General features: G+C 42.9%; 1 protein-coding gene across 2 annotated transcripts in view; it reads left to right on the top strand.

The window, feature by feature from the left end:
- The window catches only part of LOC147678662 (chloride channel protein ClC-Kb-like), a 253,087-nt gene that overhangs the window by 218,121 nt on the left and 12,344 nt on the right, over window positions 1-22,622 (top strand). The window contains exons 20-21 of one of the 2 annotated variants that reach the window (XM_086946112.1): window positions 4,389-4,427; window positions 15,763-15,867. In XM_086946112.1, coding sequence (XP_086802238.1) covers window positions 4,389-4,427; window positions 15,763-15,867 — 144 coding nt within the window. The remainder of the gene's footprint in view (window positions 1-4,388; window positions 4,428-15,762; window positions 15,868-22,622) is intronic. The other variant, XM_086946113.1, reaches the window with a different exon arrangement.

Here is a 22,622-nt window from a genome sequence, read left to right as displayed (position 1 = left end):
TCACATGTAACTTTAACTAAAACTCTTTTACTCCACCATCCCTTCCTACGCAAAAACACAGTGCCTTGCGAAACTCTGTCTACCACAGCTGGTGCAGACCATCTTGACTGACTTTTTCTTACCCTTGTGGGAATCCTGACCTAAACCCAGGCCCCAACAGCTACATCGGCCAATTTCGCTTTAAATTTACCATCATAAAACTCCTTGGTTCTACTCTGCTTTTCTGCTACTTTCCCCAAAACAGTGGCATCCATAGTCTCAAACCTTTTCTTACTTAATACTTTGACCCATTCTGGATAAATAGCACACCTGGGAAGTCTTTTACGGAACAACACAAAAGGCAACACTCCCATAGTACTATGTGGAGTAACCAAATATGATCAAACTCTGGTTGACTTACAACCTGAACAAGTGCCACAGGTATGTTAGAAAGCCTTACAGGAGGATCTGCACCAGGAACGAGAAGGATTCACAATTTTAGCAGGTCTTACCAACCCACTATAAGTCTACTGTGAAGTAGTGTGGCTCACTGGTTAGAGGCGGCAGACCCGAGAGCAGAGGACGGCCCGGGACCAGGGTTCGATTCCCGGCGCGGCAGGTTTCTGGACCAGGGTCAGCGAACTCGATAATTATCTCGCCTCGGTGCCCACTCTGATCAGCGCTCACACTCGGCAACTCTGGGCATTAGCTTGCCTCATCTTCACTAACGGCCCACCAGACCGCCGGGGATGCCTGGTCTCACCCTGGAGATACCCAGTAAGGGACCATCTCTCAGGGAAGCCAGGAAGGGTTTCGCAGCGGTCGAAGCGCCTTGGGACCCTACGGGTAAGTAGTGCGCTATATAAATGCCAATACATTTACATTTACATTTACATTCCCATCTTTGCTACATACATCTTAGTAATTACTTTCCTACTTAAACATACAATCCAATCCTCAAAGAACCCAAGCATATCAATGTCCTGATCACCATATGCTTTTGGGTGCACATTTGGTGACTTCAACATCACAATGCTACCCCAATGTGAATTAAACAAGGTGTCCGAAATAATTGTAATAGGGTCCCCAGAATCACATAACATCTCCACAAAGAGCTTTTTCACCAATGTGTAACTGACATACAGCATCCTTGACTTTCCTACACCACTTTTCCTGTACATCTAAGTTCAACACCATATTAGAGAGATCTAGAATTTTCTCTTTCTCCCAACAGTTCTATACTTTGTACTTTAGCAGCATTTTTACCCACTGCCATCCTACGTACTCTGTAAAAATGTCTAACTTTCTTGCATTTTGTTAATCATTTTCCCATTGCTGGGCAATATTATGAGTTTCACAAACAAGCCTTGGAGCCACATCTGTAACAAAATGTATCATTTTTAGACCCATGTTTCACATTTTTATCTTTGAGCTTAATTAAATCAATTTGCTCAACATCTGGACTCCATAGACCGTTCAACACTCTTAGCCATAGTTATCACACTCCACAAAGATGGGTCTCTATAACACAACAGTGTTTCTTGACTCTTCCTTGAGAAACAACCAAAAATAAATTGGTCACGCAAATGTGTGTCTATGGCAACACCATAGTTACATTTAATTAACAAAAACCTTAAAGCAGATAAATAATTCTCAACAGGCTCAGCTGCAGCTTGCTTTCTCTTGACAAAGTTAAACCTTTCTAGCACAATGTTCTTCTCAAAACTTTTTTTGTAACCGTGTCTTGGCTTCCAAAAAGGCATCCCATTCACTCTCTTCATCAGTGGGTGCGGGCACTTTAGGTAAATTGTTGAACACCTACTGCCCCCTTCTTGCCCTTACAGCTACCAAATAGTTCTCAAAATAATTAATTCATGAAGACCGTTTGATAGGTGGTTTGCCAGGTTGTTCCATAAATGAATTGATTTGCACATAAGTAGACATGGATGATGACGCCATGACAGAAAACAACCAATAAGTAAAAGTACCTACACAAAATAGAGGTGTGCCTGTCACTGCAGACAAGCTGAAAGGCACACCTCTATGTGTGCCTGTCAACTACTTTAACTTTGCATACATGCGTGAAGCCGCTATAAAATCTACCCCCAATTGAATGAGAAAACAGAATTATAAAGTGAAATGCATCACCCTATGCCATGTTGACAGTTACCACCGGAAGTAATCCTTCCAGGATTGGGCTTCGCTGAGCGCACCAATAGGAAAGTGCCACCTGCAAAGCCTTCAAATACAACAGATACTGCCAATTGAGGAAATAAAATAGAAACACAGCTCCGTGCTACAATTGACAGTAACAAGTAGCTCCACCTCTCAGACAGGCGAACAACTCCAGCAATGTTTTCCTCAACAGCCGACAAGTTCAGCTTCGTGCAGCGATAGGCTGAAGAGATTAGCCAAACCTCCCAGTAAAACGTCCTTCCCTGACAAGGGTTTCCTAATAACAAACAAATACTGGCACACGTGTCAGTGCCGTTGGCTGCGAGTTCCATAATTCTTGGGAAAATTTCCCAAAACAAATTGTCGCCAAATGTACCAAGTAAATAATCAGTACGGAGAGGTAAGAAATCCAAGACAACAAAGCTTATTTAGAAACAAACTGCTTCTTTTATTTGAAGAAAATTACAGAGCTCACAGCATGCATTCCTCAGCTTCAGTGGTCACAGAACCATTGTTTCTCCAAAACACCTTGGCCGGGCTGTCATCAGCCAAATCTGGAGATCGCCATCCATTAGTGCGCCGTGATCTCCATACCTTCAGTGAAGGTACTGAAAGTTTGGTATGTTGCCACCGTGTTGTATCGACTGAACACTACATTTTAGTTACTCAGTAAAGTTTGTTTTTGAAAAACAAAAAGCTAATGGCCCTCACAACCTCTTACTTTTATCCGAGGGTGTGAGGGTCATTATTTGTTTCTGTTCTTACCTGGCGGTGACTGATAGAAAATGAAGGACACCAGAAGTTCGCTCTAAATAAGGCGGGCGGTCTGATATCCTTACTCCGTACACCATTGGGGCTTCAGAATACGTTTTCCAATGCCAGAGCCAGTGGGGACCCTGCCGCTGGAAAACTGACGGTCCAGTTGGCGCAAAATAGAGCGGGTGAACTGAGAGTTTGGTAGATAGGGTACTTCATCACTCAATCAGGCTTTTAAGCATTTATTGATTACTTTTGGGCATCTGCAGAAAGGGCGGCGTCTCTCCAGACAAGGGGTAGCAAGATGACCAGCAGCCGTTATCATGCTCTACCACAAGAAACAAATCAACCCTATTGGGGCACGGCAATGGCGAGCTCTACAAATGGGCTTGCAGTGATGGCAGTTCTCTACGCAAGACTATCACTTGGAGATTGATGGATAGGAATCACTTCAAAGAGCTGCAATACTTTCACAAGACACTACTGCCTAGAACCTGAGGCTGCAAGGGAGTCAGTGGTAGGACAGGCAGTGGTTCGCCATCTATTCTGTTAAGCTGAGCCTCATTTCCCACCTTCTGCTGCCATATATGCGTGCTGAATTTGCTGTTCTGATACAAGCATGTGAATCTTTGAAGGATCCAATGCTGGAGAAGATACGAGTTACTCAGCTGTACCTACAGTTCCTTCGCACTAGTATCTTTCATAGAGTCATATGCAGTCATCCCTCCTCCCACTTGAGACCCACACACTCTTCATCCATGCACACTTGTGCTCAAGATCTGAGTTTTGGTGGCCTCATGAAGGAGTGAAGTTTGATGCACTTGCACCTCATTCTCTGTGATTTGGGGTTTTTCCACTAGGGGATTGGCCTATCAAATAACCATGATTTTAAACCTTTTCGAGTATATTGATGTTGTGCATTGGTATTGTTAATCACTGTCACACTCCCAGCTCGACGGCAAAGAATGATCCCAACATATGACTGAATATACCATCACTGGGGTACCGCAGGAAGTATCGTGTTTCTTTTTATTATCTTGCCCTTGCCTTGTTCTCTTATGTTTTTTATCATTCTACAGATATGACCTGTGTTATTGTCTTTGTTCCTTTCTCTATCGCTCAAACAACACATCTTTCTTTTCTCTCACTCTTCCTTTATAAACATGTGTCATATTTACCACTGGGCTTTTAGAAAAATCCATCTCTCACATTTTCATTTGAAGCAAAATGGTCTCAGTTGTAAAAATCAAAAAAGTTTTTGCTTTGAGAATGTTTTGTTGTGGTTCTGCATGTGAGCTCATGTAATTTACTTCTGCTTGCTTTAAATCCTGTTTGAACCCAGATCAACATAGGTGGGCCTAAACTTGTCTTAATTCACAGCACTGCATTTGATGCCTCTTATCTTGGGTGCCAGTCCATCATATTGTGTCTGTTCGCCTATGGCTGAGCAGTCTGTTAACCATCAGTTTCCTTTGCAGGATGGAAGGGAAGTGTTTGATTCCCAGACTGTTAGAGAGGTGAGAGGAAAACTGTGTATGGGGAAGGCAAATGAACACAGGTGTCATGATTGGTGTGGTTGGTGTCGGTGGATTGGTGGCGTGGTTACTCTCAACAAAACAATTCCTCTCTATGCTTTTGACTTCCTAATGCAGGGTTGCCTCGAGGGGCGGTCCATGGCACATTATCGGAATAACCCTAACTATTTAAATTAATTGAAACATTCCATATGAGTATCCCTACATTGGGCATGAATCCAGACCTTATGGAATAATGATGGATTCCCTCGTCCAATAGGAAAGATAGTGTTCATACTAATCCCACACGCGACAACAGTACTAGGGAGAGTGGCAATGATACAAGCATTGCAGGACTAGCCTTAGTATTTCTTTTAATTATCCAAATAAAAATAAATGAAATAAAAGCCATTTACTTATTTTTCATTTTGAATTATCAAATTTGAATTTACTTGCACATTTAAATACACATTTTTCACATTATTTGCAGTTTTACGTGACCATGGGCCGATTTGTTTCAGATTTAGGAGTGTTTTGATTTTTTTTTACAGTTATAAATATGCCTTAATTTGCCTACAATTATTGATATGAATTTTGTAACTATTTATTTTTAGCTATGCCTTATTTTTAGGTACCTTTTTGGATAACCTTTTTATAATTTACAGTATTAGATGAGTATTCAGTTACTATTTTAAATAAGTGTTCCATTGAATTTAAATTTAGATCAATCTGTTACATTTATTCCTAATTTTAAATCGATTAAAGTTTCAGAAAAACAATGTTCACTCAATGAATGAGCAGTTTCACTCTAAATCAGTAACAGAAAATATTGCAGGTAATGATAAGCCTCCTTCTGTTTGTGAAAAGGGAGAAGCCCAATAAGAGTGGAGGAATTCAAGTTCAAGTTTAAATACTTTATTCGACAACATTGTCATAAAAGCTTTCATCCCTATCTAAGCATAATAAATACTAATCTAGTAGTAAAAAAAACATATTAAATGGCATGCGATAATGCATTGTTGGCGAATAAAAAATCTTTAGAATTTACACATTAAAAGTGTCATCACAGTCCAAAGGAAGTTCATGTAGTTCATGGGGGTTTTAAAGTGCGCGTGCGTATTATCCAAGCCCATCCCAGGAACTTGGCGACTGCAGTTACAAGTTGAGGGGCACAATTTGATTTCAGGACCCTGTAAGCCTCGAGACATCTCCTTGTGCCCAGGTTTTTGCATGCAGGTTTCAGCCATCTGCTCCTTGGGGCAGCATATAATGGACATACGAATAAAAAATGCAAGATATCTTCTGCAAGGGATTTACAATAAAAGCATGTGCTAACGTTATCAGGGGACCATTTGACAGTAAAAGCATTTAGGGGTAGGGTGCCGACTCTGAACTCAAAAAACAATTTCCTATCTAGAGGCTTGGAGATCAGGTCCCAGTACAATTCAAACATAGGGAGTGTTTTTATCTCTAAAAACTGGGATGTCAAGGCAGGGGATTGGCTGGAGACCAATACGGCATTATTTATCATTTCCCAATATAGCTTTTTTAATGCATTCTTGGAAGGAAAGTCATCAGGGTCGGTTTCAGACCACAAGTGTTCAAGGTGCAGTTTTTGAAGTAGTTTCCTCACCTCTTTTAACCAAACTACTTTGTGAAAGGTGTCAGAATTGTCAACATCCAATAAGGCAGCAGCATAGTGGCTCAGTTCCGGGGTAGTTTTTATACGCCTCCAATATAGGAGGGGGCGAAGTCTAATCATGTCCTCGATCCTTTTCCTCCCCAGATCATAAAGGAGGGGAGTGGTGGGGGTACTCTGAGGGACTCCTGGAGAACAGGATCAATTTGTGTCAGCTCTGACAAGATGATGTGGAGATTTGGCGTACCCGGGGCCAAATGTTGGTTTCTTCGAGAGTATGCTTCGGGTTTGGCGGTTCCCCAGATGGAACCTTCATAAGATTTTTGAGATTTGTTAGAAGGAACTGACAAAGCATCTGCCAGAGAGATTGTCCATTGTGAACAATCACAGACCAGAGGCGATGATGATTACATAGCTGTGCCGGAAAACGTTGACCTTGGCTTCTCTACTTTTTCTGTCCTCACCAAGTAAGAAGTTGATAAAAAACTAAGAACTCACACACATAGGGTCACACTAACCCTAAATGCCCAAACATTCTTTGTTACAAGGGATTCCATTCCAGTCATAACAATGTCTCTGAAACGACAGCAGCCAGGCCCGCCTTGTTGGGCTGATTGTTGATTGGTGCTGAAACAATAACGGTGCAAAAACATTCTCACGTGAAGGTTTTTATAACTCTACCAAGACTCTGGTTCAAAAACAAGCTCACTTGAAGGCTTTTATAACTCTACCGAAGGAGAGATTTTTTTCAAACCTCCTGGTTTTCTGTCAGCTCCTAAGATTTTGGCTTAATAGGGGGATACAGACTTGTTTGGAGAACGTTTTTATTTAATCTACTCCAACAGGCCTGCTCATTAAAAATAGAAATAATTGCACCTCACAAGGAAGGATGATCCTGTGGGAAAGCAGTATTGTAAAGGAAGGCCCCGAGCGCGACCCCGTCTACACCATGCTCTGCTATGGTGCGACCACTTGTAAAGTCTGTGAGTGATAATGGCCCGAGGAGACTGGATTTAGAATTCATGCTCTGGAAACAGAGGATTTAATCCCACTGCAGCCAGGATTTTAAATCAACTTCTTTGGGACGTATGCAAGACTTCATGATGGGGACTCGAATTCCCTGACCATCAATTCACTATCAGTTCAGAGGCAGATTCCTACAATACCATAGCCCCATGCACCCTATCTCGAGTAACACCTTTTTTTTGTGCAGCCATCCTTTTTTTCACAACACAAGATTAGGAAAAGATTTACAAACAAGAATGCAACTGCAAAATTTGTGGGTTTGCCACCACTCACATATATTAAGTATCAAAGCCATTTTAGGACTGGAAAAGGTTTATAGAATCGATAAAATTGGTGTACAACAGGATACTGAATCTAAATTTGGAAGGGTCCTGTTGAGGGCATCCCTTCCAAATTGCAGTCAGATATGTCACTGGTTTGCAACTGGAATTCTGGTTTCAAAGTATTTCAAAGTTACAGACTCTGCAAAGGAGGAGGTGACTGATTCGCAACGGGGAAAACGTCCCCTTGTCAGCCCTTCCCCTTTGTCAATTTTTGTTTAAGTTTCAGTGGGAGTTGACAGTAGGGTGGGGAACCACTGCCAACCCTCAGTGAAACCCAAAAATAGAAAACCTTTGTTTGCTAAAAGAAGCCGTGTTTTCTTTAAGAAAGCCGAGCTGCATTTGAAATGTGTTTACTTTATCTAAACAAGATCACAGATATGGTATCCTGGTGACCCTTTCAGTCCAATGTCCCTGTAAGTGTGCCCAAGTGAACCAAGTCGCAATTTAAGACCTACCTCCTAAATATTAATGAGGTAGGTCAGGTTGTTACCCACTTCGAATTGGAGTTTTATGAACCAACTTAATGGCACATGGGTAGTTTAATAAAATTCCACACTGGTCGCAAAAATACTAGTCACAAAGTGCATCCAGTGTTTGCGATCAGTGCAATAGTGTATCTGGCCCTAAATGTAGTATTGTCCAGACCGATGAGCAGAAAATTTGAACCACCTCTTTTCTGTGAAATAAATTTCCCTATGAGACAATCATGTGGGCCAAGAAAGGCAGTAACATTTAGTCATTTGCAATTCAAGAACAATTGTTGTGGTTGCACAGAGAGAAAGTGATGCAGATGATACAGCAACGGTTTGCATCAAAGGATGTGCCAACTTCTACCTTGACCAAATGAGTGGGAGGCTATCTTACACTCTTCAAAGATTCTCACACATTAACATCGGAAATCCCAACACAAGGCATAAGGTAGAAAATAGGATTCATGAACATTAAAGGGAGACGAATGTGACTTTGCCATGGGCATGATGCCCATCTGTGAAGTTTGTCTCAATTTTGAGCGACATTCTACGTCTTCAAAATCTGTGAACTGTTCTTTAGTTTGAACAATCTAGTCAACAAATGTCTCTTGTATGGGCCACTTCTGCCACTGAGCTCAATATTGAAGCGGTTGCCTCCAAAGACATCCTCCTCCATTGGAGAGGTTCCTTTCTTTTTACCATATTGATGGGGACAGTGGCAACAAAAGTCTCTTTGCCTCAGTGTGACAATACTGACCACAAGAGAGGCAGCTAAGGCCTCCAGATTGAGGATGTCAATGACAACAGAGCCATTATCAAATATCCCATCACCACTAAGAAAAAATACTTGTTTGCCCTTTGAAGCCCAGCAAACCTACTAATACTTACCATGCTAAGGACCAAGAAAATACCGGGATATGCGTATTTTGGTGTAATAAGTACCAACATCTGCCTTTTATGCGCCATTTTTTGCGGGAGCACCTTCAAACTGGAGTTATTTACAGCATCCAATAAACTATGGTCCACAGGATATTGTTATTTATCTCATGCTATAAGCAAAGATCTTATACCGGAGCACACGTAATCACATCCAGAGAGATGTTAATGTTCTAAGGGAGATATAACAAAGGAATTTAAGAAGGCAAATAAATTGTCTGTGGTTCGACCATCTGTTTATTGGGATATCGCAGGATGAGTTGTATCATACATTAGATACTGGCACCAAGGAATAAAAAGTACCCTTGAAGGAGGAGCAAGCTCCCTTCTTCAGAACAACCTGTGTCATATTCAAGGCAGTCACCACCAACCACCACCCTTCCTAGCTGGCAACATCAAGATACTGGGTGATGAAACCAGTACAAGTAATCAGAAAATTGGGAGACCTGAAACAAGAAATACAATTAAGAAAAACCACCAAACACTTTCATGAAGAAGGTGAACACTCTCCCTTCAAGGAACATATTGACCTGAAGAAATCCATTTGATCTCCTACCATGCTATGATGTCAACAAAGACAGCTCTTTTGAGATTGATCGACGTGTGCACAGCTATTGTTAACTTGAATCTTGAAAAGTTGCTAAGTTTAAACAGGTGCTCCTAAGGTGTCGTCTTCTACCCTAAAGACGAGTACTTAATATCACAGGAAGTGCAGTCAATTGGAAATTGATGGCATCCCTTAGGGCACACTCAGGGATGCCCTAAGGGATGCCATCAATTTCCAATTGACTGCACTTCCAGTGAAACAAAGACAGCTCTCCCATTTGGATGCAAGTCATAGTTGCCATCACTTTTGACCTCTCCATTGTCTTTCAGCTTGGTTTCCGCTGTATAAATACTCATGCTTACAAACACAAACACCACGAAGGACAAGGTGGTGACATGACTTTTAATACAGAAATTTCCTTGTAGGGAATTTGCAATGCAGGATCCAGATAATGCTGCAGAGTTACACTAAACACTGCGGCTTGGACTCAGACACCCACAGCTGAGATATAATTGGGACAGGTGTGTTTGAAACACTGTATTCGTAGAGTTTCAATGTCACGTCTTCATGGGTAATCATTATTTTGCATCCTTTTCAGGTGACTATATAAAAAGTCCAATGCCGGAGAAAAGAAAGAACATACCTGGAGCTACATCTCTCCAGATCTGATGCATTCATAGATTCACGTGTCACCCACCGTCCTCGTCTGTGAGGTGTAGATATTACCTGTTAAGTTGTGCCCTCTTTGCGACTTAAATCTGACATGGAGAAGCAGTGGTGCCAGAAATATATAAATATCATGTCTGAAATATCATCTACAAAATATTGCCCCATTGGAGTTAATAAAAGACAATATAGACTCAGTGGGATGATATCTTTGTAAATGAAACTTGGGACACAATATTTATGTCAGACAACATTTCTGTATATGATATTCTGACATGCAATCCACTAGGATTGGAGCTTGTGGCTCATGCACATATTATAAGTGGAAAAGTATCCAATATCAACAGAAGGAGGGCTGCCCTATGTATTTAAATTAAAGGCTCTTATAGAGTCCGCAAATATTATTCAATGAACACAACTCTGAGCTCACTTTCAAGTGGTGGCCATTCACTGAGAGTTCAGACACGGAGTACAAAAATATATCGTTTTATTTCCATATATATTTTTTCAAAGCTATATTTATACAGAATAGACAATAGTTAAATCACATAAAAATCAATAACGGTAAACAGGACCACAGCGGGTTTAACTAATGTGAACTGTCACGGCCCCGGCTGAATGGATCCGTCCCCCAGCGCGGGAACAGCTGAACCCGCGCTGGGGGACGGACGCTCCGGTAGTGTGGGAAACTTAAAACCGGCAAGAGCTCCTTTATCCACCATCTCATGGCGTCCTCGCATGCCGGTATCCATTCAGCCGAGGCCGTGACAGTTCACATTAGTTAAACCCGCTGTGGTCCTGTTTACCGTTTGGTGACTTGAGGGTCAAAGAAACTTTGGTTATCAAGGAGAAGAAAAAAAGTCCATTCTGATCGGAGACCACGCCTTAGTAGCTGCTCACGCTCCTCAGTATTTCATACAGAAAAGAAGTTCCAATTCATTGCGACTCTCTGAACTGCTTTCTGCTTGACGGAACCGTTCCTCATTGAATCACGCAAATTGTCTTAAATACTATCATCCCCACAAGCGTATCAGACTGTTTTTCCGGTGACCGCTCTATTTGAGAGTGGCCATTCTCCTGAATTGTTGTTGCCCCTGCGTGTGTCCCATCGTATACATGCCCTGATGAAGGTGCGGCCGTACATCGGGCCGAGCACTGAAACGCGCGTTGGCGTGGTGACATTCTGTCCTGCTAATACCACCATCATTTTCCCCAGCGATGTGCTGAGTTGATGTTGCAGGACAATTCCAGTGTATTAGTATACAATGTTTACTGGATGTATGAATAGGGTATGAATGCTTGAATGGGTGATGAGAGAGCAGTAGGATGTTGTGGTGATGAAGATTGGAGAATGAATGGGATACTTGGGGCGCGTTATTGATTTTTATGTGATTTAACTATTGTCTATTCTGTATAAATATAGCTTTGAAAAAATATATATGGAAATAAAATGATATATTTTTGTACTCCGTGTCTGAACTCTCAGTGAATGGCCACCACTTGAAAGTGAGCTCAGAGTTGTGTTAATTGAATAATATTTGCGGACTCTATAAGAGCCTTTAATTTAAATACATAGGGCAGCCCTCCTTCTGTTGATATTGGATACTGTATTTTCCCCTGCTGGTCTGCCCTACATCCTAACCAGGGGGCCCCTCTTTTTCATATTAGGTATAAGTGGAAAAGTGTCAGAATGTGGTTGATGAGATACATTTTCAAGTGCTCGTTTAGTATTGGCTTTAAATCGGCTCCTTTATTAATGGACCAAGTATTCCTGGCCATTTTGGCAACAAACACAAACAAACACACACACACACACACACACACATGGATGGAGAGGAGAAGATACCATTGGAAGAACACTTGTGACAGGTAAGTAACTTCTTCTTTCCTCCAATAACCAAGGATGTAATGGTCTAATCCTTCATAAATTCAATGGTGAATTCCCCGGTGCATGAAAAGATATCTCTGGGCAGGGTGCACTATCCATAAATAGCATACAGCTATCTTTCTTTCTGCAGAGTATGCAGATTTGCTTGTGGAATTCTGTGCATGGAGAGCTTGTATTTCGTGACAGGAGAGGCACATAGCGTGGGTGGAGAGGGCTTACTGCAAAGACCATAGTTCTACTGATTTCCTCCTCACCTGTGTGGCTATGTCAAGGATAAGTCTATGTTTTGAGAGTTTTGGAGAACCATGTGCCTGTGAGATCACACAGAGTAAGCCTACAACAGGATTTTTGGATAAAAAGCTTCCTTACCTAACACTGCAATATCATTTCCCTAGTGCAAGGCTCTGTAGTAGTCCCACATCAAAATTGTGGGGTTATACCGCACCCAGAATTACTGACTCATCGGGTGCTGTACCTTTTGGGTGTGGGTTGAACGCACCATCCCAAGTTATAGACCCTGGAATTGAAATCATCAGTAGAAAAATGTATTTGTAAATATAATCACTGACTAGTCCCACCCAAGTGCTGGTTCCTGGAGTACTTCTTCCTTTGTGATCCCCATTGATAATCATAATCACTGACTAGTCCCGCCCAAGTGCTGGTTCCTGGAGTACTTCTTCCTTTGTGATCCCCATTGATAATCATAATCACTGACTAGTCCCGCCCAAGTGCTGGTTCCTGGAGTACTTCTTCCTTTGTGATCCCCATTGATAATCATAATCACTGACTAGTCCCGCCCAAGTGCTGGTTCCTGGAGTACTTCTTCCTTTGTGATCCCCATTGATAATCATAATCACTGACTAGTCCCACCCAAGTGCTGGTTCCTGGAGTACTTCTTCAAAAAATATATCTTCCTTTGTGTTCCATTTTCACATTACTTCAGGAAGTCCACATTTTCATATATAATCTTAAATCAGCCAATTCCTTTAATTTACTTTTATAGAGGCCAAAGTAATAATATTAATCAACAGAAAAATTACCCAGAAAACAAACCTTTCTTTAAAAAAACCTCATTCATAAACCTTTTTTCTAAGGATATGGGGTGGAAGGAATCAGGTCAATGTAGACATATACGCTACACCAAAGCCAGTTTGAAAACTGACACTGCACCTTTAAGGGCTCACAGCCCTCCAGTATCCCATCATGCCCAGGAGGGAGCAGTTACCCCAGTTCTTTTTTCATGAGAAAGTCAAAGGCTACTTATCTGGCGTGTTTACTAACTATCCTACTTACACTAGCATTTTCCTACAGAGCGAGAAGGGTGCTTTTCTTGAGGGCATACTCTTCGTCTCTGGTGAGATAGCTGCAGGTTAGAAGCTGGTGACTTTGCAAGACATGTGCTAGATACGGCCCATTGCAAACTCAGAAATTCTCTTCATGATGGTGCTTTAGGGGCCTGCTATCACCTAGTTTTTGGACCTTAGTGCTAAGGAGATGGGTGCTTTGATTATCCTGCTTTCAGTTTTTCAGGAGGTTGGAGTTACTTAACTTTTTTTCCACCTCACACTCACCACTACTCCTTGTTTCTTTTAACCCTTTACAGAATGGTGTAGGTTTGTCGGAGGGATTTCTCCAAGCCCACAATGCAGTTAACTCTCTAAGTGCATCCAGAACAAGGAGTGGCGTGCACATACTGTTCGCTGTTACCTATGCGCTATTTGTTTCTAGTGAAGTCTCTGTTTCCTTCACACTCATTGCTACCTGTGCTGAGATGGCTGTTCCCCATTTACAAGCACAGTTGCATTGTCCTTCAGCATTTCTCCTGAGAGATTCTCCCACTGCTGATCCAGAGGCCACCCAGCCATTTTACATCTTTGTACGTTCTGTGTTACTGCCCATAAGAGAGCGGCCCGGTGTTGGTAAAGTGGTCTGATGTGATTGCCCAACCAACTGGTCTTTGGCAGTAACACAGGAAAAAGGGCAATTTTTTGTTTCAAAGGTTTTTTACCCATTCTGTATCTATGGGAAAATGTTTTCTTACATACGGCCCTATATGTGTGGCTCTGCGGCAGTGACCGCCCACCTTTCATCAGCACTGTGCAGGGTCTAAAAGGGGTCTCATCATTGGCAGATCAAAGCACGAGGCCTCATCATAAAGCGCAATCCTTCCACTTGTTGAATCTGGCCAGCACTGAAAGAGTTAAATCCGCAAAGGTTTGGGGTTTATTCCATCCTCCTCTTCTTGTGTGGCTCCGTCTCATTCTCTCTTCTCTGCTGTCATTGGTTCTTTCTTTATTTGGTGGTGTTTGAGGGCAGACAAGGGACCAGGTGCTGGGAGCTCTTTTTAAATGCGGATATTCAGGGAATTATTTGTACGCTCTGTTGGAAAGGGTTTGTAAATTTAAAATGATGCTGTCAATGCGTAGTGATGACAAAGCATTTTGGAAATGTGTCCTTTTTTACATCTCCACTCCATCCGCCTCTCTCTCCAGCTCTCTTTCTCTCACACGTCTGTTTACCCACCTCACCCCACGCCAAATCCCTCCTAACATCTACCCAGTACCTTCCACGTGACTGCCTCGACAATCTTTTTAATTTCCTCTCTCACCCCGACTACTTGTGTTTGTAATGTCCCCTCTGCATCCTTTCTGACAGGTCTCAATGACCCCCTGTCTGTCCCTTTAAACCCATAGGCCAAGAATTTTCTTTTACCTTTTATTGGGGGGGGGGAGGGTTAAGACCAATATAAATATCACTTCAAAACCAGTTAAGTAAATAATAACGATGCAAACAACACCAAAACATAAACATGCCCACTATTTCATAACCTTCACACAAGGAAGAGGACTAAAGTAGCCTGAAGCATCAGGTAAAAGAAAGTGCAGGAAGTAAAGAAAGCTCCAGGGTGGGTAAAAACAAAACTTTTCCAGAATTCAGAAAAGAAAGCCTGTAAAGTTAAGAAGTATAAACATTGTCTGTCACAGCAGACCCAAGTTCATTACATTTTTGGTCATAGGACGGTTTTAGTCCTGGATATCGACTGGGAAATGTGGCCCTTTTCAGCTGCCCCATCCTCCTCGGGTCACACTACGGGGGACATTGCTAGCGCATAGGTTATGTCAGGATAAAAAAGGGAAAAGGTTCTTGGATGAAATGTTGCTTAGGCCAGAGCCCCGAAAGTTAAAAAAATGTAGTGTGTATGCCTGAGAAGCATCTTACGTCTGTTTCTCTCTTGCTTTAATAAATGGTACTTTCCATTGCTTGCCTCTCGTGCCAGCTTTCAAGGACCTACGTCAAGCGATCATCAGCCTGTTGGTCCATCTCTTTCTTAGGAGTGCCTGTCAAGCCAGATCTTGCCTTCTGCTCAGACACTGCAAGCATTCTTTCACCACCCAGCACTGAAAACCAACAAAGCGGGATTTCTCCCCTCACTTACAGCGGAGAACGAATACGTAGGGTTCCTGAGACTCAAGAGCAAAGGAAGCTCCATTTGTTGCAAACTGTTCTATAATGGACCCCTCCTTGCTGCTCATTGTCTTGAGATGACAACGAATAACTGTGGCTAACAACTTATCTTCTAACAGACATTAACAGTCCTTTCCCACCTAGATATTGTTACTCACCCACTTTAGCTATGGCATTCAGCGGCTTTTCCACTACTTGACCCCGATGGCATCTTGGCTCCTCGATCCCCCGATTGTATCACCCACCTCTCTTCACCAGCTCACTTTCTTCTAATTTCTAATCACAAGACATTCTAAATGTCCTTCTGACAGTCACCTAGCTCATTTACCCAGTTACCGCCTTACCCCACCACTGAAAGGTCTTCTACTTTTGCTGCAGGTGGAAGAGTGGGAATGCCGCCAGCTACAGGAGACAGTGCGCATGGAGGAGCTGATCATTGACCCGGCACCCTACAGACTGGTGGAGAAGGAGACTCTGTACCAGGTGGGCTGTAGCAGCACTTTCAGTTTCTTGTTTTTGTTTTAGTTATAGGTGTTGCATGTCCTTAATAAGTGCAACTGTTAGAGTAAATCTCCACTGACGTAACTCACTGCAACTACAGAATAATCATGCTCTGTTGACATGATGCATGCCGCTATGTTTTATATGGAGAGTTAAGTAGGTCTTTTCACGTCTAGCATGGTGACGTCAGAGGAAGACTTCCTAGCTGTCAAAGAGTAATCAGACTGGACATCTCACAGCAAACTCAACTGATACCACACAGAGAATCCTAAGGCACAACTGGTACTTCTCCAACAGGGTATGAGAAATAGGCATTTTAATCAGAGGAACCAGGGAGAGACTTTTGTCCTTCTCCACAGAAGTCCGGATTTGCATTTTCACTATAGAAGACCATGGCCGGGATTTCTCCACTCTCTCAGCCCAAGACAAAGCAATAGTCACAGAAGCTATAGATATATTACAGACCTCTAAGTTGTCCCCACTCCTTAACAGTTCTCTCTAGGAGACAGGGGGCATGAAGACTGTTCCCTTATTTCTCTGTGCAGCAGATCAGCCTGCATTTCTGCTGCACTGGAAGCAATTGCAGTGTGAACAGAGGGGGCAGGCCTGACAAAGAAGCCCACCTATAACATTTGGGAGAAACGTACCTAACACAATCTGAATCAGAGAAATTAAGAAGTGACTGGGTGCGCCAGACTCATCCAGGCCAGCAGATTACCTGCGTACACCAATGGACCATCTGCTAAACCCAATATCTCAGATAAATGCAAACAGGCTATATTAGTGGCACATATGTGCCTACCCTTTACGTTGTCTGGAGACATAGACAGACAATGATTGATAGGCTATATTTCGATATAAAAATATCATAAAAGCTTGTACAACAATTATAAAACACAATATTTATAGCAATCACTTCCTAATTGCACAGAAAGGGATAAAAGAGAATAAAATGTTAAAACAGTTAAAACAAGAATTAAATTGACAAGGACAACCTTCTTACACGAATCAACCATGACCACTTTAAAAACTTTGAAACAGCGCAAACAACCAAAGTGGATGTGTCAGACATTAGAATGCGTAGCGCCAATTTGTGCTGGCGGGTACTTAAATGTCTACATAAGGGTTTGAGCCAGCGCCTCCTAGGTGCACAGTAATCTGTACATTCGAAAAGAATGTGGGCTACCGACTCTACTCGAGTGGGACAACGCGCACAAAAGGGGGAGAACTGGTAAGAGGATTTCCATCGGGCAACTAGTTCACCTACTGGTAGGGTCCCCACTCTGAACTTATAATACAGGGCCCTGTCAAAAGGAATGGAGATCATATCTAAATAAGGTTCATAAGCCACCACATCTTTAATCCTTACAAAGGCTACAGTGGAATTACAATGACGTGGATTTGAAAATAGTTTAGAAGAGACTCAATTCCAATACAATTTCTTAATCATGGCTTTAGGTGGGGCAGGTCTCGATGCCCACGCATCACCCAGCCCTAACTCCACTAATAACCATTTTATATCTCTCAACCATTTGATCCTGGACCAGCCTTCCATGGCCATGACCTCTGATAGCACCTCTGCATAGTAGGCTAATTCGGGCACCCGCCACAACCGAGCCCAAAGAAGCAGGGGGCGGAGTAGGGCTTGGTCCTTAATCGATCTGCAACCTAGGTCCAATAACACGGGTACTGTAGGTGTACTGAACGGGAGAGCCATCAGGTCTTTCAGAAATTTGCTCTCTGATTTTGCTAATGCGTCCAGGTTGCAAGTGCCCCACAACTCCGCCCCGTACAAGGCGGCACTAACCCCTCTAGCTTTGTATATCTCCACAACTGGGGCAATAGGTTTGCTTGTGGAGGAGCGTTGTTCCTTAAGTAATACTCCACCCACCCTTTTATGACTGAGGAGCATTTTTTGGATGTGTGGGTTCCAGCTAAATGAGTCGTTAAGGCGGATACCCAGATAGTCGAACTCGGATACCCTCTCCAATGGGATAGAATTCAAAGCCGGGGGACGCCCAGGTTTTTTAGGCGGATTCATAATCAAATACTTGGTTTTATCGGTATTGATTACTAACCCCCTTAATGAACAAAACTCCTGAAAACTATTCAGGAGGCTCTGGAGGCCCATGGGGGTCTTTGAAATAAGAAGGGTATCATCTGCGAAGAGCAGTGTTGGGATCCGTTTGCCCGCCAGGGACGGAGCATCCGAGGGATTTCTTAACAAATGCTCAACCACTCCGTTCACATAAAGAGAGAACAGAGTGGGAGCTAGCACACATCCCTGACGGACGCCTCTTCCCACAGGAATCCGGTCAGTTTTTTCACCATTCGTGCCCCATCGCACCTGCGCAAAATTGCCAGCGTGTAATCTCACGAGGAGGGATAGGATATACGAAGGCAACCCCAGTTCTAACAAGACCTTCCACAACTCCTCCCTTGGTACCAGGTCAAAGGCAGTCTTAAGGTCTATAAAGGCCAAATACAGACTGCCTTTGCCCAGCACCACCACCTTCCAATACAAGAGAGCCAGTCTGAAGGTCTGTTCAATAGTCCCGGTTCCAGAGCGAAAACCAGCTTGGAAGTCCGACAGGATGTTATTGTCGTCCACCCACTGGAGCACCCTTCCCAAAATCACCTTGCCTGCCACTTTTTGTGATGAGTCGATGAGACTTATTGGCCTGTAGTTGGCGGGGTTATCCTGACACCCCTTTTTGAATATCGGGACAACCTCCGCCCCCTTCCAGGATTCAGGTACAGGCGCCCCGCTATCGATAGCATTGAGCAATGACGAAACCAGCTTCCCCCAATCCTTGGGGTTTGCGCGTAGCAAGTCGCCCGGTATCCCATCAGGCCCAGCTGCTTTTAGGGGCACCAATGATTCAATTACCCCTTCCACCTCTCTAGCAGTGAAGGGAGCACCGTCAGTATCCCTCAGTATCCCCTGTACAGTTAGCCAGAGAAAAGGTGGTATGGGAAGCCGCCTCCAAAGGGGTATAGAGGGACAAGAAATGGTTGAACCAGTTCTGGGCTGGGATGTTACACGTCATCAGGGTGCTATCTGGCCTATCCCTAGATCTTATAAGGTTCCAAAAGCCTCTGGCATCCCTGCCCGTACTTGCTTCCATGAGATCCGCCCAGAACCCATTCTCCCATTCTTTCTTTGCTGTGATAGTTGTCTGGGTGTACTCTTTCCTAGCCAGCCTAATTGCAGCCTGGGATTTGCTTTTGACAGCACCTATCAGGGCGTTTTTCTTCCCCCTGCATTTTTTAGTAAACCAACCCGGCGGTTTGGACAGCTTCTTGCTCTTGCCAGGTCGGGAGGCCTTACTTGGGAGAATGAAAAGATCACTCAAGGCCTTGGTTGTATCACAAAAAAGCACAGTGACTTCCCCAGACAAAGGAATCAGCGAGTCCAATTTAGACTGGGCTGAATCTAAGAGTGCCCCAATAGCTAGCACTTTCTCTTCGTCTATAATAAGCTTGCTCCACTTCAAACGTCTGCCGCAGTTGGAGGAATGTACTTCCTGGGTGATAGATGCTATATGAGACGTATGCACCCCCAGGTTCCCGATCCACAGGGGAAGGAGAGCAAGAGAGAGGAGGTTGTGATCACTCTCAACTGAAGGATTATATTAATTTACCTAAATGCTGATAAGGAAAAATACAGTCCTAGTTGTATCCGCCTGTACCCCCGGCTCCCCCAAAAAGAATCTTCTCCAGATTATCCAAAATGCTTTCTGAGTTTGGGTCAATACAGAAGATTAAAGGTGGAGATTGAAATCTAGTGCTAGCCACAGTTCTTGATGGGACCAGGCCAATAGATACCCCTAACAATTCAGACAGAGCAATGATGAGAGGGCTACAAGCAGACCATGTTCTCTTAGACATATAGTACCTTTTCCGTCCCATTGATAAAGAATACACTTTTCTATCAAATATACACCAAACTCATTCGAGAATAGACTACTTCCTCATATCACATTCTCTGACTCCTAAAAAATCATTGATTTGACTCCTAAAGACTCCCAATAAGACAGCACACAGACTAGGTTACTATTAGAATGGGGACTTACGGTATCAATCGTAAACCATGGACACTGAACGTTTCACGATGCAATCTAGTCTATGTCAAGACCTACTTTGGAGAGAACAAAGAATCAGTGACTTCTCAGCAAGTCCTTTGTGCAGCTTGTGAATCGATAATTAGAGCAAATCATGAGGGATTCAGTCATATCAAGCGAACATAAGAAATATAAAGGGATATACAATTATTAACACAGGCTTATACATTGACTCTTGCAGATAGCAACAGGCAAAAGCTAGAAACAGCCAAGCCGGCACATAATGCCTTTTGCACTTCAAGATCCGAATATACACTATACCATCTTAAAGCCTGTTACTAAGAACACGCAGAAACAGCAGGCAGGGGGCTGGAAGTGCTACTCATACAATGAGAGGCAGCAGTAACCATACCGACCATCTATGCTGAAAGGAATATAGTGCACCTACCACAGGAAATAGCTGACAGGTTTTCTGCTTACAGCAGGAAGCTATATAGCTCAGAAGCTGTAGGTGATGGGGAGATGGGGGAATGATTCTTTCCAGTTTTAGAACTCCTAAAACTCAAGGATGAAGTAAGCTGAGGGGTGAAATCACTAAGTTTGAAATTGCAACTGCCACATACGATCTGTCCTATAACAAAGTAGAAGCAGACGATACCTTCCCAAGCACATTTTATAAGTGGTGTAAGGAAGACGTAAAAAATTAAGATATGAAGACTTCAAGGAAACAAACCCAATAGGTTGTAGCGGGAATTCCGTTCTCCTACAGAACTGTGCATAGAGACCTGGAACCTCGGTGAATTAGGATGGCCCAACACTCACCTCAGTACCCAAAACCCCTTACCGAGCTAGCTACAGTGTCTCATTGGTCATAACAAACTCCCAATGCTTAAACACACCAGAACATGAACTTAGATTACCTCAGGTATTGTGGAACACATGAACACTCTTTCGCTATATAATCATTTCAAACCAGAACGTGGAGTAAATGAGGACACGTGCATATTTGAAATATTTGTTTACTAATGCAGGGTTCTCAAACGCAGTATCTTATACAATACTAGCAAAAATATTATAAGCAACAAAGTTATCAGCATAGTTACTAGTCCATAAAAGGCGAATGATGACAGCATACTAATATGCTGAAATGAATAGGAATTAACAACACCTAATTCTCACCCTCCCTATTTAGCATAGTATTTTTATATCTATGAAGGTCTCATTTGGGTTTTAGCAGGGCGGGCCCATACCTCCAAATCTCAGTGGCAGAGGATCACATCATCTTCCACCAGCTCAATGCATGCGAAACACTATCAAGTGTGTTACGTGTGTTTTTCAGCAAAGCAATATAAAACCCGCTTAGTGCCAGATTTTGGCAGAAGCATGTGTGTTATGTCTATGGAGGTGCGAAGATCAGACCTCACAACAACACTGTACCAAGCAAAACTGGTATCAGAGCAATAACATATTATTTCTCAAGTAAATCACGAAGCTCTTCTGGGTGAAAGCTAAAACAACAATTATGTGTTGTGTGCAAAATGAAGCAAAAAGGAAAATGGTGTTTAAACATTTAATAAGCTCGTGCTAACTTAACACAGTATATAGAAACGAAATAGCTATATGACACCCCCCCAATGATCCGAGCACGGTCAAAAATTAAGGTAAGGTAAGACCAGAACAGGGGCAAAACATGAAAGCAGAGTTCAATAATATGCTAAGCTAATTTTCAAAAGCAGATATGATGGCCTACAGTGGCCAAATAAAATGGTCTAAAAATTTCAACACAAGGCCCACTTTCGTACAAGTCAATAGGCCTGGGGTGTAGAAAAAGAATTGTTCGTAAGCAACATGCATCTCCAAAAAAAAAAATGCAATCAGGTAGGTGTCAATAACAAAAGTCTCGAAGGCTTCTCCGGATAGGACTGAATATGCAAAATATGCAGCAACAGCATCCAATATGAAATCACTGTCATCATCCGAAAACAGTTCAGCCATCCAATTAAGTAGTGGGAAAGAACATACGTGCTCCTCCAGCACTGGAACCTCTAGCATCATCAGAGGACAACTCGGTGGGTTCTCAAGAAAGCTCTGTGCCAAGAACTCATGCGCTGCTGCGAGTATGTCCCAACGACCCATTAGTCCATGCATCGCTGCCAAGGCCATAATCCTTTTGCCAGAACAAACCAACTCGTGAGCAACTACGGGGCTCATCAGATGATTAAAATCGAAGTCATGAGACACAGTCATGCAGAGACACAAATCAAGAGCCCAGTCGAAATCGCAGCTCAGGCAATGAAACACAGGCTGGACATATGTGAAATAGGAAAACCGAAACGATAATCCAAATGCCGTGCTTAAAGTCGCAAGCAGCAGGGTGCCATAGTAATCAAGCATCCGGTTGCGAAATAGTGGCAGGAGGGGCTCTGCTGCTTCTAACGCAGGACGGACATCCATGTTTAATAAAACAAAATATCACCAAAACGCTGGCAGCCAATGCTAGCAAAACAGGGAAGCCACCAAACAGACTTGAAAATATAGAAGGCTTGTTTACAGTAAAAAGAGGGTTATTCATCGGTGACACACATGTTTCAATTACACCTTGATATTCCAATTGTTCAAGGATAACCGCGACGGAAGCCTTTGCTTCACGCCGTATGGGATATTGAGGTTGAG

Source organism: Lissotriton vulgaris, chromosome 12 (assembly GCF_964263255.1).
Source record: "Lissotriton vulgaris chromosome 12, aLisVul1.2, whole genome shotgun sequence".
NCBI classification, from domain to species: Eukaryota; Metazoa; Chordata; class Amphibia; order Caudata; family Salamandridae; genus Lissotriton; species Lissotriton vulgaris.
Note: the sequence above shows the minus strand (reverse complement) of the source record. Positions and strands in the feature narration are given on the sequence as shown.